Source organism: Cyprinus carpio, chromosome B10, assembly GCF_018340385.1.
Source record: "Cyprinus carpio isolate SPL01 chromosome B10, ASM1834038v1, whole genome shotgun sequence".
Lineage (NCBI taxonomy): Eukaryota > Metazoa > Chordata > Actinopteri > Cypriniformes > Cyprinidae > Cyprinus > Cyprinus carpio.
Window position 1 is genome coordinate 5,737,110 of NC_056606.1, and position 16,592 is coordinate 5,753,701.

Sequence of the window (16,592 nt, forward strand, 5' to 3'; positions counted from 1 at the left end):
CTAATCTTCACAACTGAGTTCTGCTTTACAGTTATCTGTTACTTTAAATTACTATTTTCAAAGTGGATGGCTAATAATTGCATAGGAAGCAGAAAAATATATATAATAGGGCAGCCTTGATTGATGCCTCTGTTTTAAACCTATGGGCAGTACCATGTTGTAATTTGATTGAAGCATTTCCATTATAATAATACAACGTTTGACTTGCATTAATAAAATTGGGGCCAAAACCAAAAATATTTAAAAAGACTTGAAAATGAAAGAAAACAATGGAAAATTGATAAAAAGCAAGTGAATGTGTTTTAATGTTATGGGTTGTAAAATGTTTTGTTTTGATTGTGGACGGCATCAACAGACACCGGAAACAGCTGACGGACTGATCCACTGTCATTATAGGGGTAACTATGAGAACGATTGGTTTAAGTTCATTCAGTCGTACAATAAATACCCGTGATACAACTTTGTGTGAGGAAAATGTTAGCAGAAGATTTTATCCTTCTGATATTTTTCATTTGCTATTTGACCGCTTAAGCGTGTCCAACCTAAGTGTGTGAGGTTCACACCGACGTGTCATCAGATGGTTCAGTCCGAGGATGGCCGCTGCTGTCGGGGTAAATAAACAGACGAGCGCAGCGGCGATGGACGCGTGTGTGAGACACAGCCGCGGTACAGCCGCTAATGCGGTGAAGGTATGACTCATGTTACATAAATAACCACTACACTAGAGGTTAAGCTCATAAAATCAGGTGGTGGGTGTTATTTTGGTCCTGCCGGAGTTCAGTGAGCTGCTGCAGGGTGTTAGCACGCTAATGATAGCAACATTCAAAACTGTCACTGCGTTCTTTATGTTAAACACTGCTATACACTCATTTATAACCTCATCGTGACACTTTAAACATTAATTTGTTATGAAATATTGTGTTGTATTGATAAATGTACAGCTTTGAAAGCAATAGCACTAACTGATTAGCTGGTTAGCTAAATGATGAACTGAAGGCTGTGTCTAAAAACCGAAGGTGCACATTTAGGCTCAAATTAGACTTATCTGAGAAACTGTAAAGCTGTTGTTATGAAATTATGGATAAATAAGTGGTGCTCAATGCGTGTTCATGTTTAACAGACATGTATGTTGCTGCATAATAACATTGGCTGGATTTGATTGTAGTTTATTGAAATATATATCACTCTTCATGCCAAACGATAATTGGATGTTTAATTAGTGCTAATTTGTATATGTTAATTTAAATTTTCGTTACTTAAATGTCTATTCAATATTTTTTAAAATATTAATATTTTGTTTAATTCCAAAAAGCATTTAGACACGCAAGGCATATGTAAACATATGTAAATATTATTTAATTCGACAACAAAAATCAAACCATGTGAGTAATTTTAAAGACAGACTGCACAAGCACACACCTTTCAAGCAAAACATTTTATACATATGTTTGTGCTATTCTCAAGGTGTTGGAGTGCGGTGTTTGCGAGGATGTGTTTTCACTGCAAGGGGACAAGGTGCCGCGGCTGCTGCTGTGTGGACACACGGTGTGTCACGACTGCTTGACCCGTCTGCCTCTTCACGGCAGGGCAGTTCGCTGCCCCTTTGACAGACAGGCCACGGAGCTGGGTGAGTTTAACATGTACTATTTATTCTTTATTTTAACAGTATAATCCTAAATTTAGGATTTATGTACGTAGTCTCACTCCATCTGATTTGACACTCCAGGGGACTCGGGTGTGTGGGGTCTGAAGAAGAACTTTGCTCTGCTAGAACTGCTTGAACGGCTGCAGAATGGGGCCAGCAATCAGTCAGGCATGTCTGAGGATGTGCTTCGAGAAATGGGCGAGGTTAGAGATCTACTTTTTTTTTTTTTCTTAACTATAAAATGGGTATTTTTTGTTCTTTATAATAGTAACAATGATAAAAATAATAATGTTGTTAATAAGAATAATAGTAATACTAATAATATATTTTTTTATAATTTTTGATGTTTTATTACTACATTTAGTTGTATTATACAATAATTGTTTTATTGCTGTGGCTCCCTTTATAAACTATATATATCCTGCACAGTAGTGAAGTTTGCATCATGATTCATTTTATTGAGCAATGTTTTGGTCAAGGGACCTTCCTCAAAGTTACTAAACATGCAAAAGTATGAGCACATTTGACAACACATCATTTGAAAGAGAGTAAAATCAATTAATGTCACTTGATGGGGGTAATTTGATACAAAATTTTAAGTCTTGATTTTATGAAATGTGAAGATTTTTTTTCTTTCTATTAGAAAGTGATTTATTATTAACATTTTTCAGATGAGCTTTTGTTTTTTTTGTAAGCTGGTTGTGAGGTGGGTTTTTTGACTAAATTTTTTGTAAGTGTGATTTGTGTTGATTGAATTGTGTGTTGTTTATGGGATTTTTTTTTTTTTAGATTTTTTTTGTATTTTGATATAGCACACCTACAGTTGATTTGGGTGTGCTATATATTGTTATGGTAACTTTTATGAACGCATTAAATTAGGTTGTGTATCATGGTTGGATCATATTGGGCTTTATTTTATGCCACGTCTCCATTAGTGCATAATCCGCTGTGATGAGGATGAGACTCACACTGCTTCCATGTACTGCACGGTTTGTGCCACACACCTGTGTGCCGAGTGCTCCCAGCTCACACACTCCACCCGGACACTGGCCAAACACCGGCGTGTGCCGCTGGCAGACAAGCCCCATGAGAAGATGCTCTGTCCACAGCACCAGGTGCACGCCATTGAGTTTGTCTGCCTTGAAGACGGCTGCCAGCCGGGGCCGCTCATGTGCTGCGTGTGCAAGGAGTACGGGAAGCACCAAGGACATAAGGTGCAGAACTTCAATGCAGCATAATTCAAAACCACTTGTTAGTCTTTAGGCTTCGAATATTGACTTGAATTTCTTGATTCAGTTTACTTCTCATACACACTTTTTATTTATTTTTTTTAATTTATTGATTTTTTTTGTTGTATTTTTTGATTTTTTTTTTATTTTTGGGGTGTGTAAATGTGGTTTTTTTTTTTATGTGTTTTTTTTAGTTTTTTTTTGAATGTGTTGAAATATTTAAGAAATATCCTGAAATATGGCTTAAATAATCATTTGCATTGATGTTGTTTCTGGTGCAAAAACATAGTATTAACATAATAACATAAAATAGTAGGATTATTATTGTTAAACTAAAAGCATAAAACATTTTACTTATAATAAACCTTATGATCAAATATTTTTTGTTTTACTTGAAATAAAAATAATAAATTTTTATAGATATATATATAAATATTTTTGATATTTTTTTTGGGGTTTTGGTATTTTTTTTTTTTTTTTTTATTTTTATATGTGTTATAATATAAAAAACTGAAATAATGGTTGATAAATAAATATAATTTATAATCAAACACAACAAAAGCCTAAACTTAAACTAAAATTGAAATAATGGTTGATAAAATAAATATAATTTATAATCAAACACAACAAAAGCCTAAACTTAAACTAAAATTAAAATGTATATATATTATTGTACAAATTTATATATTTAATTTTTATGTTGTAAGTTATTGTATACATATATGTGTATATATGTGTGTATGTATATATATGTATTATATATTGCAGGTGTTATATGTGTGTGTGTATATATATGACTATACACACACACAACATAAAAACAAATCAAATACAATGCCAGTTAATCATTGGAGAATCAGATCTGTTTACTGCTAATCAAACAATTCAATCAAACATTCACATATTTCTGTTTTATTGCAAATAGGATATTTTGTACCCAGCCCGATTCACATTTTCATTCTTTTTTCATGAAAATATTTCACCAGCACACTGTACTAGAGGCTGAAGCCAACCAGATCCGAGCATCCATCCTGGATATGGCACACTGCATCCGTACATTCACAGAGGAAGTGTCGGAGTACTCCAGGAAACTAGTGGGCATCGTGCAGCAGATTGAAGGAGGAGAGCAGATCGTGGAGGACAGCATGGGCATGGCTCACACTGAACATGTATGAGTGTATTTTGGGTGTTCATAGTGCATTTGCAATCTAAATAAGCTTCCACTGAACTCTTCCTTGGTTTCCACTCAGGTACCAGGAGCAGCTGAAAGCGCCCGGTCTTGCGTGCGTGCCTATTTTGCGGATCTGCACGAGACGCTGTGCCGTCAGGAGGAGATGGCTCTGAGCGTGGTGGACGCACACGTCCGAGAGAGGCTGATCTGGCTTCGACAGCAGCAGGAGGACATGACCATACTGCTGTCCCAGGTGTCCACTGCCTGTCTGCACTGCGAGAAAACACTGCAGCAGGTACAGACTCGATCACCTGACACAGTCAGTGGGATCATAAGCACTTCAGGCATTTGAGTTGCTTTGTGGTTGTGTTTTTCCACTAGGATGATTGCAGGGTGGTTTTGGCGAAACAGGAGATCAACCGACTACTAGAAACACTGCAGAAACAGCAGCAGCAGTTTACAGAGCTGGCCGACCACATTCAGCTGGATGCAGGCATCCCTGTTACTTTCACTAAGGTAATTTGACCTTTTTGTGTCATAGAAAGGTTAGTTCAGCTTGTAAAATGTTGTGTGATGCAGTAGTTCATGATTAAAAAAAATAAGTATTTTTCTTTTCTTTTTGTTTTTTCTTATTGTTATTGTATTTCTATTTTTAATTTGATTAATGTTTTTTTTTCGGTTTGTTTTCCTATTATTTTCATACTTGCTGAAGGTAATAACTGAAAAGTAGTTTGACAAATGCATACCAATAGAAAAACAAAGCCTTTTAAGGCAATTTAGGAATCCCATTCTGGAAAAAAAAAAAAAAAAGAGGACGTATGGTAATCCCAATTAAACTGACGAGTCCATCTTTTCCCCAGGACAACCGTGTGCACATTGGTCCAAAAATGGAGATCCGGGTTGTGACTTTGGGTTTAGATGGAGCTGGCAAAACTACCATTCTCTTCAAACTGAAGCAAGATGAGTTTATGCAGCCCATACCCACCATAGGTATCTACATGAAACTGCAATACATGTACGCAAATCCAAACATGCCTCTTTTTATAGATGATCAGAGGTTTTCTTTCTGTTTTAGGTTTTAATGTAGAAACTGTTGAGTACAAAAACCTGAAATTCACCATTTGGGATGTTGGTGGCAAACACAAGCTCCGTCCCCTGTGGAAACACTACTATCTGAACACACAAGGTAACAGTTCACTTTACTGTGGTGTTGGAACTCACACAGTCACATTACTTGCATAAGTGAATATGACTGAAACTGGTCTTCTGTTTTCTCCCAGCGGTGGTGTTTGTGATTGACAGCTGTCACAGAGACCGGCTGATGGAGTCTCACAGTGAACTGGCCAAACTGCTGACAGAGAAGGAGCTCAGAGATGCTCTGCTGCTCATCTTCGCCAACAAACAGGTGAGAGATTTGACAAATGTTTATTTTAATTAGAAATTCTGAGTGGACGGACATTCGTACAAACGCATCTCATTAATGTGCCTTATATGCGTATGTATGGAAAAAGATGCTGGTCCTTCAAGAGTCACTCACAACTTATCTGTCCATAAAGCCTATAAAGTATTAGTCTTAATGTATTTCACAATACTTCAGCATGTTATTCTTATTGAGTGAGGATTTTTTTACCCAAGCAAAGTCTCTGTGAACCTCACACCTTGCTCTTCTGGAGACTCCAGGAAGGTTACAGTTCTGGAAAATGGTGGTGCTGGAGACTAAATGGTTCTTGATGGTTTCACACCTAATACTCCACATTAATTCTTAAGTCTTTTGCAGTTAACATGTCTTTTCTTCTCCACCTGTTTTTTCTGACCTCACTGACCCAGTAAGCAATGGTCAAGTCTCAACTTTGCAATTTCTTTATTGCATTAGTTTTTAATATTTCTCATGGGAATTTAATCATTTTTGACATCTCAGTCTGAGTTAAACCTCTTTTTTTGGCTCATTTTATCAGTAAAAGAAAACATGCATAATAATTCTGCACACCTGAATACAAGGAGTTTTTCACTTCCAGTCTTCATGGACAATTATATATCACTCATAAATTATAAAATGCAAAATCAATAGTACTTAAGATTGATGTGGTTTGGAATTGGTAAAATGTGCTTGGAAATAAAATATAATCAGAAATTCAACATGCCTTATAATTATGCATGTGGTATATATTATGTATTTGTCAGATTATTGCATTTTGCCAATATCCGTGTTCTTTGTGAATCAAATCCTTGGTCTTAAACTCATAAACAAGATTTGTCTCTCTGTAGGACGTTCCCGGTGCGGTGTCTGTGGAGGAGATGACGGAGCTCCTGAGCTTACACAAACTGTGCTGTGGCCGCAGCTGGCACATCCAGGGCTGTGACGCCCGCAGTGGCATGGGTCTACACGAGGGGTTAGACTGGCTCTCACGCCAGCTGGTGGCCGCAGGAGTTCTGGATGTGGCCTGAGGGACGCTTAACCACACTTAATAGACTTAAAACTCAAGCTGGTCCATGCCATTTGCACAGTCACCCTGCTCATGTTTACCCACAGTACCACGTCATACCATCAGACATTAGTAGACTTGCTGCTGTGTGCGCTCGTGGCTCAATGGTGTTCATAAGTGGAGCTTAAATAGGAGTGATTAAAGCAAGGACTTCTAGTTAAATACAAGGCAGCATGCTGCCGGTTACCATCAAACATCATTTCAACTCAGCTGTGGCAGTTGCTTTGGTTGCCCTGTAGACTTCCATTGTACATGCTTTACTGTAAAAATGTTTTGTTTTTTTTTTGTTGTTGGATAGTCCCTGCTTGGGTCCATATCACAGAGAGTGTAATCAAAACCATTTGCAGATGCTGTTCATTAATGTGTATTTAACCTGGACTATTCCTTTAAAAACAAGTTGATGGACATTACGAACTAAACTTTATCACAAGAGTCAAATTTGCTGAAAATGTACTCACTCTTAAGCCATCCAAGATGTAGATGAGTTTGTTTCTTCATGGAAGCAGACTTACAGAAATGTAGCATTACATCAGTTGCCCACCAGTGGATCCTCTGCAGTGAATGGGTGCCGTCAGAATGAATCTAAACAGCTGATAAAAACATCACAATAATCCACACCACTTCATCAATTTTAAAGTCTTGTGAATCAAAAAGCTGTGTGTCTGTAATCAAAATCCACTGACATATTTGTTTAGAGCTGTTATGGCTTGTAATAGTTTTTGATCTGTGCATATTTCTCTCCTGATTCAGACAAGGCCTCAGTTTTCACTGGAGGAAACATGGACTCGTATTTTAGCTTGTCTTGATGAATTAATTTTTTGCAAACAGATTTTCGCTTCACAAAATGTTAATTGATGGACTGGAGTGGTGTGGATTATTGTGATGTTTTTATCAGCTTTTTAAACTCTCATTCTGACGGCACCCATTCACTGCAGAGGATCAACTGGTGAACAAGTGATGTAATGCTACATTTCTCCAAATCTGTTAAGAAACAAACTAATCTCCATATTGAGTACATTTTCAGCATTTTATTTTATTTTTTTCACTTTTGGCTGAACTATTCCTTAACATGTAGTTTATGATACTCATCTTTTCATGGTCACTTTACTAATTTTGGTCATTTGTGTAACAGTAACTAATGCCTAGAGCTATTTTGCACATGTATAGTAGATGTGCTTTAGCAAAATATACTGGTCATTTCTGTACAGACACCCTCATGAAATCCCAATAGTGTTGTGTGCAAACAGCACAAGGTTTAAATAGATATATTAATGTTTTAATCATAGGCAAGGCCCCTTAGGTAAGGAGAAAACTAGGCATTAATCACCAGATTCATGGTTTCTGCAATGTGAAGTGCCTGTTAATGTGTCAGATTAGCTACTGAAATAGTAAGAAAGGACATTCGGTAACACTTTAGAATAAGGTTCCATTAGTTAATGTTAGTTAATGTATTAATTAACATTAACAAACAATGAACAATACATTTATTACTGCATTTTTAATCTTTGTTAATGTTAGTTAATGAAAATACAGGTATTCATTGTTAGTTGATGCTAATTCACAGTGCATTATATAATGTTAACAAGCACAACTTTTGATTTGAATAATGCATTAGTAAATGTTGAATGAACATTAAGATTAATAAATGCTGTAGAAGGATTGTTCTTGCTTAGTTTATGTTAACTAAGGTAGTTAACTAACATTAACTAATGGAACCTTATTCTAAAGTGTTACCGGACATTCTTATGATCAAATTCATTGCCATTGTTCAAAAGTTACATGTAAGTAATGGGGTGAATTTCACAAAACCTGACAATAACATGAATAGGTCATGCTTTCCATTAATATATATATATATAAAAAAAAAAAAAAAGTTTTAGGAGCGTTAAGAATTTTCATTACAATCAAGCACATTTTACCCTCATATTCTAATTACTGTAATGTAAAAAAAAAAAAATCTCATTTATGTGAAATGCTACACATGGTAGTATTGCCTTTATGGATTTGTATTAAAATAAATCAGTACAGTAATGAAAATTATAACTGGGAATAAGAATTTCAACACAATTGTATTGAGTATAATGTGCTTAATTGTTATGAAAATGACGAAGCTAACAATTTATAATGTAAGAAAAATAAGCAGCATAGTTTTTTTTCCCTCTCTTTTCAGTTATGCAAAATTACAATTATTTTGGGGGGAAAATGTGACCCACATGCATTTTTGTGAGATACACCCAAAGGCATACCATTTTTATGGCTGTTGTGAATTTTTGGCTTTAAATGAGCCTATAAATATTTATTGAAATGTACATTGTGGTCTTAAGACTGGTGCATGGTTGTAGGTGTATTTTCACCTTGTATGGAGAGATGGATGTGTCTGTGGCAAATAATAATGTTACTGATATTTATATTTTAAAGGAGGATTGTAGTTGTCATAAAATGTATAAACTCGCTCCCAGTTCAATGGTCCACTGCTTATTAATATCTGGCTATCTCATTTATTAGAGCAAGTGTTTCTTAGCATCTTAACTAAAGCAAACACCGTTACATTATATGAATATTGGTTCATCGGTGTAACTTCAGCTAGAACACAGATGTGGCTGTATGTAAACGCTCCATTATTTGACAGATTATCTGCATTAGTTGGATTTAGGAACCATCCTTTGGTTTGAAACATTGATCCTCATTGCTATGTAATGTTGACTAACTGTACTTAAGTGAAACGCATGTGTGAAGCCTTTCCTTGTCCCCTATCGCAGGAGGATCTCATGTTGCGAAAGGCTTTGTTGTTAATGTGAGTTTTGGAAGCTTCTCAAGAAGCACAGTGCACATCCACGTTTGTTGTTGAATTGATGATGGCTTTTTGTATAACCATTCATAATGTTAAGCTATTAAAAACAATGCTGAAAACACACTTTGAATGAAGCATCAATAATGAAACTCAGTATTTAAAAAAAACAACAAAAAATATGCTTTATTTTACAAAATCAGAAGTGAACAGCTCAGACGGCACATCTATTTGACGGTGATGTTTATGATGCTGATGTCTTCATACGGTTTGTCGGTTTTGGGGTTGACTTTCAGGTTGGAGATCCTCTGGACCACCTCCATACCTTTAGTGGTCCTCCCAAAGACTGTGTGCTTGTTGTCCAGCCAGGGCTAATTGGAGAGAAAATTAGATAAAAAGTTAATTGAATTAACTCTGCTCAACCGCTGATGTCAGCTCAAAGTGAATAACTTGGTAATTTTCCCAGATTCATGGTAACTACAAAACATTCACAAAGTGACAATGGTGTGACATTTCTTTAATGACTACACATTAACAGAACGACCTAATTGTGTAATCAGGGCAATTTTTATTATTGACTTGGTGTTTCCTGCCTCTTCTGCTGAAACTAGAGCCCAATAAGCAAAAGTCATCACAGGTCACACAATACATAGAGCATGAGCAGTATAGTCTGATTTACATGTTTTAAGTGAAAAAATACTGCATATTCAGTGTATGATTCCAGAAACTCTACCGAATCAATCAAAAAGATTCATGAGCTCATCTGAATCAGTACGATAGATCCTTCAATAAATTAACATAACTGTCACAGCGGTTACTGAATCAACTCCAATTAACATTACTCAATGGAATATTTTAATAGAATACGTTAAAAAGTGGATATAAGCATTGAAGTATATGATACATTTCTCTTGAGTGTAATTCTGTAATAATTTTAGACATTGTTACAACAGTTAACATGTTATTCTTTAGTATTAGTATCTTGTGTGTTAAATACTGTATATAGAAAGAATATATAGTTTCAAAATTTTGTTCTCTATGAATTTACAGCAATAGTTAATAGTTAAAAGAGTTAATATGAATTTTTCATAAGCAAAATGGACACTGTAGCTGAAACACCCCCAAATGATTTAATTAAAATCACTCAGGAAATGTGCATTGATATCAATCCCTATTAACGAAACAAAAAAGGAATGACCTAAAATATATAATAATACATGTACAATTCAAAAGTTTGGGGTCAGTAAGATTTTGATTTATTTATTAAAGAAATTTAAAGCAGGGAAGCATTAAATTGATCAAAAGACTTTCTATTAAAATAAAAAATCCTGAAAAAAAAAACAAGTTTTAACTATTTTCAACACCGATTTCAACCTTGGTGATAAGAGACCTTTCAAAAACATAAAATAAAATAAAAAAATCATACTGACCATAACCACAAAAACAAAGCAGTCTGGACGACTTACAGTTGGGACGACGGTGATGAAAAACTGCGATCCGTTGGTTCCTGGGCCTGCGTTGGCCATGCTGAGGGTGTAGGGTCTGTCGTGTCTCAGTGTGGCATGAAACTCGTCCTCAAACTCTCCCCCCCAGATGCTCTCTCCACCCATCCCTGTGCCCGTGGGGTCTCCGGTCTGGATCATGAAGCCCTACACACGAGACATCACCTGTTCAGCTCACATCCACAAACATCCACCAATCCGGAGGCACACGTCTAAACGCTCGGCAGGAGCTCATACCTTGATGACACGATGAAATATGTGGCTGTTGTAATAACCGTTCCTACTGTGGACGCAGAAGTTCTCCACAGTTTTGGGGCATCTAAAAAAATAAATTAATAAATTAATAAACAAGCACACTGTCTTCTCAGGCCAAACTGCTATTAAACGATAAAACAAAACACACTCCACAGGAAAGAGCTTGATATGGATGTCGCCCATTGTGGTGTGAATGATGGCGCTGTCTGACACTCTTTTCGGCCCTTCTGCTTGTGTGGCTGCCATCACTTCCTCTTTAGACGGCTTCTCATTAAAGATGTCACGGTCAGAATCAGCACTCTTGGTGTCCTCTGGCTCTCTCTTTGTGAACTGTTCAAAATAAACATATATTATAAAAGCCCATTCACAGCAAAAACAATAACTGTAAAGTTAAAGTAAATGCGTTTGTTTCTTCATCTGAAGAGATTTGAAGAAATGTAGCATTGCATCACTTGATCAGCAATGGATCCTCTGCAGTGAATGGGTGCCGTCAGAATGAGAGTCCAAAACACTGATGTGAACACTACAATTATGAATGAGAGTACAAATAATTAGTGTCTTGTGAATTGATTAGCTTTTTTTTTTTTGGAAATCTGTGATTTTATTAAACTGTTGCTTGGCACACATCAAGCACCATTTATATTATGATATGGTGATGGACGTTTTTTTTTTTTGGTTTATTATGGGTTCAAATTTTAGCAATGATGGTTTAAAACAACTTAAATTATGGATTTGTTTCTTACAAATGTGAATTATTGTGCTGTTTGGACTCTCATTCTGACGGCACCCATTCACTGCAGAGCATCCACTGGTGAGCAAATGTTGTAATGCTACATTTCCTCAAATCTGTTCCCATGAAGAAATAAACGCATCTACATCTTTGATGGCCTGAAGCAGAGTAAGTTTTTAGCAAATCGCTTTTTTTGGGGTGATCTGCTCCTTTAAAAAAATTCACTTTCAAAATGATTTTTCAATAATTTTAACATAAATACAGCTCCCACTTATAATCAACAGAACATTATCATCGTTCTAGAGTCTAAAGTGTGTCAGAATCTTCTGGATATTAACAGAAAAAAAAATATTAAAATCAAGGTTTCAAGTTAGCACTGGAAACGCTGCGGGTGTCTGGAAGCGCACCATGTAGAAGCGGTTCTTCTTGAAGGCGGTGCAGAAGATGGTGGGGTCTGGATCAGAGCTCTGCAGCGCTGGGTTGTCAGAGGCCTTCATCTCGATGGTGGGAGCGGCCTGCATGGCCTTCGCTACTCCTTGAAACAGACTCAGCTGCACCACACGGATGTTCTCTTGTTTGCCCAGGATCCGCACACACCTTTACAGCAAAAACAGTTCAGACACACAGTAAAAACAAAAAGAGGCACGTTCAGAACGGCTGAAAACATTCAATGCAATGACTCATGTGGAGTAACCATAGACTATAAAGTAGTAACATTTCCCTTACACATTAACTCTTAAAAATAAAGGTTCTTTATTTACAATCTGTGGTTCCACGAAGAACAGTTAACATGCAACTATTAAGGAAAAAAAATATATGTATTCAAATATTGTTTCTGAGAAGCTGTATAACATAATTTACAACATGAACTGATTTTGGCATGTTAGTCAAAACATCTGATATTTTAAGAGATTAGCCCTATTGACAATCATGAGTGTAGGCAGAGGTCCTCAATATGATATTTAATTTGACATATTAATAATCATATTAAAATAAAGCAATAAGCCCCAAGAAGCCGTGGTTTACAGTGAATTATAACAGCTAAGGGGCGTTGTTAGGCATGACGCGAAGCTCCTTTAACTGTTATAAATTCACTGTAAACCACGGCTTCTTGGGGCTTATTGCTTTTATAAAACGGTTGTTCCATATACGTAGTTAGGTTTCACAGAATAAAACAGAGCAAATAAAGTGTAATGATATAAATAAAAACAGTATTCTTTCACCAAACAATGTAGTTCCTCAGAAACATTTGTGGTTCCAACAAAGTGGTTGCCGAGCAACACACAGAAGTAAACAAAGGTGTATGTTTATAGAATAATCTACAACAGCTTTGAACGCAGCTCAACCAATCAGAATCAAGCACCGGAACTATTGGTTTTATGATGTTTTATAAGGAATAATAATAATAGTGATGCCAAACAAACTAAGCTTCTTGTGTGAAACATTATTCTTTTAAATGAGGATTTTCTTTATGAAGATATTTGAAGAGTTGTGTCACCTTGACAGATTTCACTTTATGCTCCCTACAAATTTTTATTTCGGAATGACAAACATCTTCATCACAGAAGAGGTGTGATTACTGTGTGATGTGTATTCTCACCTGTTAGTCTCCACGTTTATGACTTTAATGCCCAGCATGGTGCCGTAAAGCACAAAGTGTCCGGTCTCATCGAAGATGATGTTGGTCAGGCGGATGCCGTCCACCTTCTCCAGCTCTCGCTCCACCGCCATCCTGCGGCCGAACTCCATATCAGGCAGCTGCTGCCTCATCTGCTGGAGCTCCGTGAACATCTGCCATCGAGTGCACAGAGACTAATATTCTGTTGATTTGTTAAAATGTGCATTTGAGTGTTTTTGGAATATGTTATTTTTTAGTTATTAAAATTATAAGTCCCTGACTTACCGTTAAGGATTTGTATTTGACCATTTTCAGCTTCCCAGTGAGGAAGCGGAAAATCCTGACTTTGCGGTCGGTGGCGATGGTGGCCATTTTCTTGCCGTCTTGGGAGAACGCCAGGCTGGTGGGATACGTTCTGCATTTGGCAAACTCATACAAGTCCGTGTCGGTCTTGAACTGCCACTCCACCTGCCGTGGAAATCTGAATTCGCTCGGGAGCCCCGTCCAGTACTCCAACATTCCCGCTTTATCAGCCGACACTATGACGCGATACCTCGGATTCAGGCGGATCTGAGACAGTGGCGTGGTGTGCATCTTTTCAAACGTGTGCAGGGGCTCATTACTTCCCCGTCCGTCGTATACAAAAATCTTCCCAGTCGATTTCTCCGAACAGGCTACGGTGGAGATGGCGTCTCCCGGATTATAGATCCACTCGCACTGGCCTGGATGAAAACTGGGGAAAAAGAAACTTGCTTAATCCTCAGATGGTCTCTGGCCACTTTAAACTGAAAAAAATTATGTTTTGAATTTGTTTTACGTTATAAGAATAGTAAAAAAATCTTTGTGACTTTTGTGGCATTGCTATACAAACACACACACACAGGTAATTTTAAACTGATGATTGTTGAAAGCGGAATGGTCTTAAAAAAAAAGTCACACGTACAAAAAAAAAAAAAAAAAAAAAAAAATTCTCCCACCAGGTGACAACAAACTGCCCAATATTTTTTCTTAAATATTTTGATTATTTTATATCATATTATATGGTCTATGATCATGAAATATTTAATACAGAATATTAAAGAATATATTTTATTTTAAAAATAAATAAGGTTACATTAATTTAATTTAAAAATTAGGAATATCACAGGGTTAAAATAAAGCAAAACATGGATGAAAAAAAAAAAAAAAAAACCGAGCAAATGTACACAGAGCAGAGCAAGGTTTTACCCGAGTTTGAGCATGTTGATCATGTCGAAGTTAACAACATCAAACACTTTCATGGCCTTGTCATCACCCACAGAGCAGAAAAGAGCTCCCTCCGCACTGACCGAGATACACTCCATCACTCCTGCATGCCACAAACAAACACAGACAAATTATGTACAAATAATATTTTTTTTTTATATTTTCTGACAGAAAAAGCCACTACCACAGTGCTAGTCTTGTTGTAGGTTGCTGAGAAGCGGTTGGTGTGGTGTTGCTCTCTTCTTCTAGACGGTTGCTCACCAGATGTAAAAACAGGACACCTACCCAAATGGCTGCGGAAGTGCTTGACAAACTCCACTCCTTCATCCTCTTTCTTCTTCCAGAATTTCACATGCCCATCTTGACTCGCTGTTATGATAAAATCAGTTCTGGGATGGTAAAAAGAAATTAAAATCACAATCAAGTCAAACAAATGCACTCGTCTTAGGGCTGTAAAATCGATTAATCGCTTTCAAAATAAAAGTTTGTGTATACATAATGTATGCATATGTACTGTATATAAATACACATGCATACATGTTTAAATTGAAGAAGTATATATAATATATATTAATATTTATATGTTTGCAAATACATGCATTTATTTTTCTGTTATATTTTATATTTTAAACTTGTCAATCAGGTAAATTTATCTAGCTGGCTGACGATGATTTTTGGATTTGGAGTCTCCAGCGGACTTACAATAGAATTTCAAGATATAATAATATAATGCATTACAACATTACTAATTATATATGTATACAGACTGAGAGAGGGTTTTTTCATGGTGGGGTTAACGAAAACTACTGGCCTGACCAGGCATGCAATAAAAACAGTATTCATATATTATTAATATTCTGAGGTGGCAAACTGAAGGGAACTTACTTGGAGCAAACAATGTGTGTTATGACATCCCTGTGCATGTAGCTTCTCTCATACATGGAGGCCGAGGGTAAATTGTCCAGGTACAGTCTCTCAAACTCTAGAACTGCAGCAGAACATTAATAAACACATCTCAGTCTGAACCAAACAGCACACTGCCACGAACACAGAAGACATGCAGTATTTGACAGAAACGGCTAACTGTGTCTCGAAAGCTCTAGTTAGGCAGCTCACTAGGTTTAGAGACAGTCATAGACTCTTCCGGGTTTTTGAAGCATAAATCAAGTTAACGTAACGTCACCTTTCTTCTTTTTTGTTTGTGTGGCCTCATTAGGCAGCGGCCCGACCCATCCGCCTTCGTCTTCATCCTCATCTTCATCTAGTTTGCGTTTATTTTCAGAACCATCACGGCTCACGTCGGTCGCCATGTTCAAATAAAGTTCATATTTCTTCTTCGCTGGTGGTTTTAAGGTAACCAACGGCTCTCCTTCCACACACCGCCGACTACAGGATGGGAGATGAACTTCAGTTAGCAGGCACTCGATCTAAATAAAGAGCATTCTCCTCGAAACGCCACATCTAACATTATTTTCTGCATTTACAGTTGTAATGATAAATTCTTGTCATACTGTACAACAGAAAGTGCTTTGGTAATCCTGTTATATTTAACTCTGTTAATTTGTTGAGTGGTATATGTATGTTGTTCCACAGGACATTTTTGAGTGATGTAGGCTGACAAATGAACGCACATAGGCCTATAGAAGTTTATGTATAAAGTGCAAAGTTTTGAATTTTGAAAATTAAAATGTGTAAATCTCTTTTACAGCATGCCTAAGTCTGTCTCATCAGTTAATCAAAGTTCTACACATACTTGCAGTCTTGAAAACTTGGGACAAATGCAGAAAATACGTCATGTTAGTAGACAAATGCAAAGACCGTCCATAGAAAAGAATCCTACATTATAAATTAAATTTTAATAACAATTTTAACTTTAATTTTAAATGCATACGACATTATGCACTTAGCATATTTACTTGATTACCC

At 36.6% G+C, this 16,592-nt stretch overlaps 2 protein-coding genes across 2 annotated transcripts; one reads left to right on the top strand and one right to left on the bottom strand.

Moving 5' to 3' along the window:
- The first annotated feature begins 478 nt into the window (after positions 1 to 478).
- trim23 (tripartite motif containing 23) lies at positions 479 to 7,088 on the top strand. Its single transcript, XM_042732214.1, has 11 exons — positions 479 to 689; positions 1,465 to 1,627; positions 1,727 to 1,848; positions 2,581 to 2,859; positions 3,861 to 4,043; positions 4,125 to 4,340; positions 4,427 to 4,561; positions 4,906 to 5,035; positions 5,121 to 5,231; positions 5,326 to 5,450; positions 6,311 to 7,088. Exons 1-11 carry the CDS (start codon positions 594 to 596, stop codon positions 6,488 to 6,490), a joined length of 1,740 nt encoding a protein of 579 aa, XP_042588148.1. The 5' UTR covers positions 479 to 593; the 3' UTR covers positions 6,491 to 7,088.
- Positions 7,089 to 8,776: 1,688 nt separating this feature from the next.
- Positions 8,777 to 16,020, bottom strand: LOC109097591 (peptidylprolyl isomerase domain and WD repeat-containing protein 1-like). Its single transcript, XM_042732215.1, has 11 exons — positions 15,850 to 16,020; positions 15,552 to 15,654; positions 14,952 to 15,055; positions 14,649 to 14,769; positions 13,707 to 14,154; positions 13,404 to 13,594; positions 12,211 to 12,400; positions 11,222 to 11,403; positions 11,056 to 11,137; positions 10,783 to 10,965; positions 8,777 to 9,687 (listed from the first exon to the last, which is right to left on the bottom strand). The coding sequence occupies exons 1-11, from the start codon at positions 15,974 to 15,976 to the stop codon at positions 9,544 to 9,546; spliced, it is 1,875 nt and encodes a 624-aa protein (XP_042588149.1). The 5' UTR covers positions 15,977 to 16,020; the 3' UTR covers positions 8,777 to 9,543.
- Positions 16,021 to 16,592: the final 572 nt, after the last annotated feature.

Excerpts from the sequence above, each read along its gene's own strand:
- trim23 (XM_042732214.1), top strand. The coding sequence starts at position 594 with ATGGCCGCTGCTGTCGGGGTAAATAAACAGACGAGCGCAGCGGCGATG. Across the intron at positions 4,562-4,905 it reads TCCCTGTTACTTTCACTAAG|GACAACCGTGTGCACATTGG; the intron begins GTAATTTGACCT and ends TCTTTTCCCCAG. Across the intron at positions 5,036-5,120 it reads GCAGCCCATACCCACCATAG|GTTTTAATGTAGAAACTGTT; the intron begins GTATCTACATGA and ends TTTCTGTTTTAG.
- LOC109097591 (XM_042732215.1), bottom strand. The coding sequence starts at position 15,976 with ATGGCGACCGACGTGAGCCGTGATGGTTCTGAAAATAAACGCAAACTA. Across the intron at positions 10,966-11,055 it reads TATTTCATCGTGTCATCAAG|GGCTTCATGATCCAGACCGG; the intron begins GTATGAGCTCCT and ends TCTCGTGTGTAG. Across the intron at positions 9,688-10,782 it reads TCATCACCGTCGTCCCAACT|CCCTGGCTGGACAACAAGCA; the intron begins GTAAGTCGTCCA and ends CTCTCCAATTAG.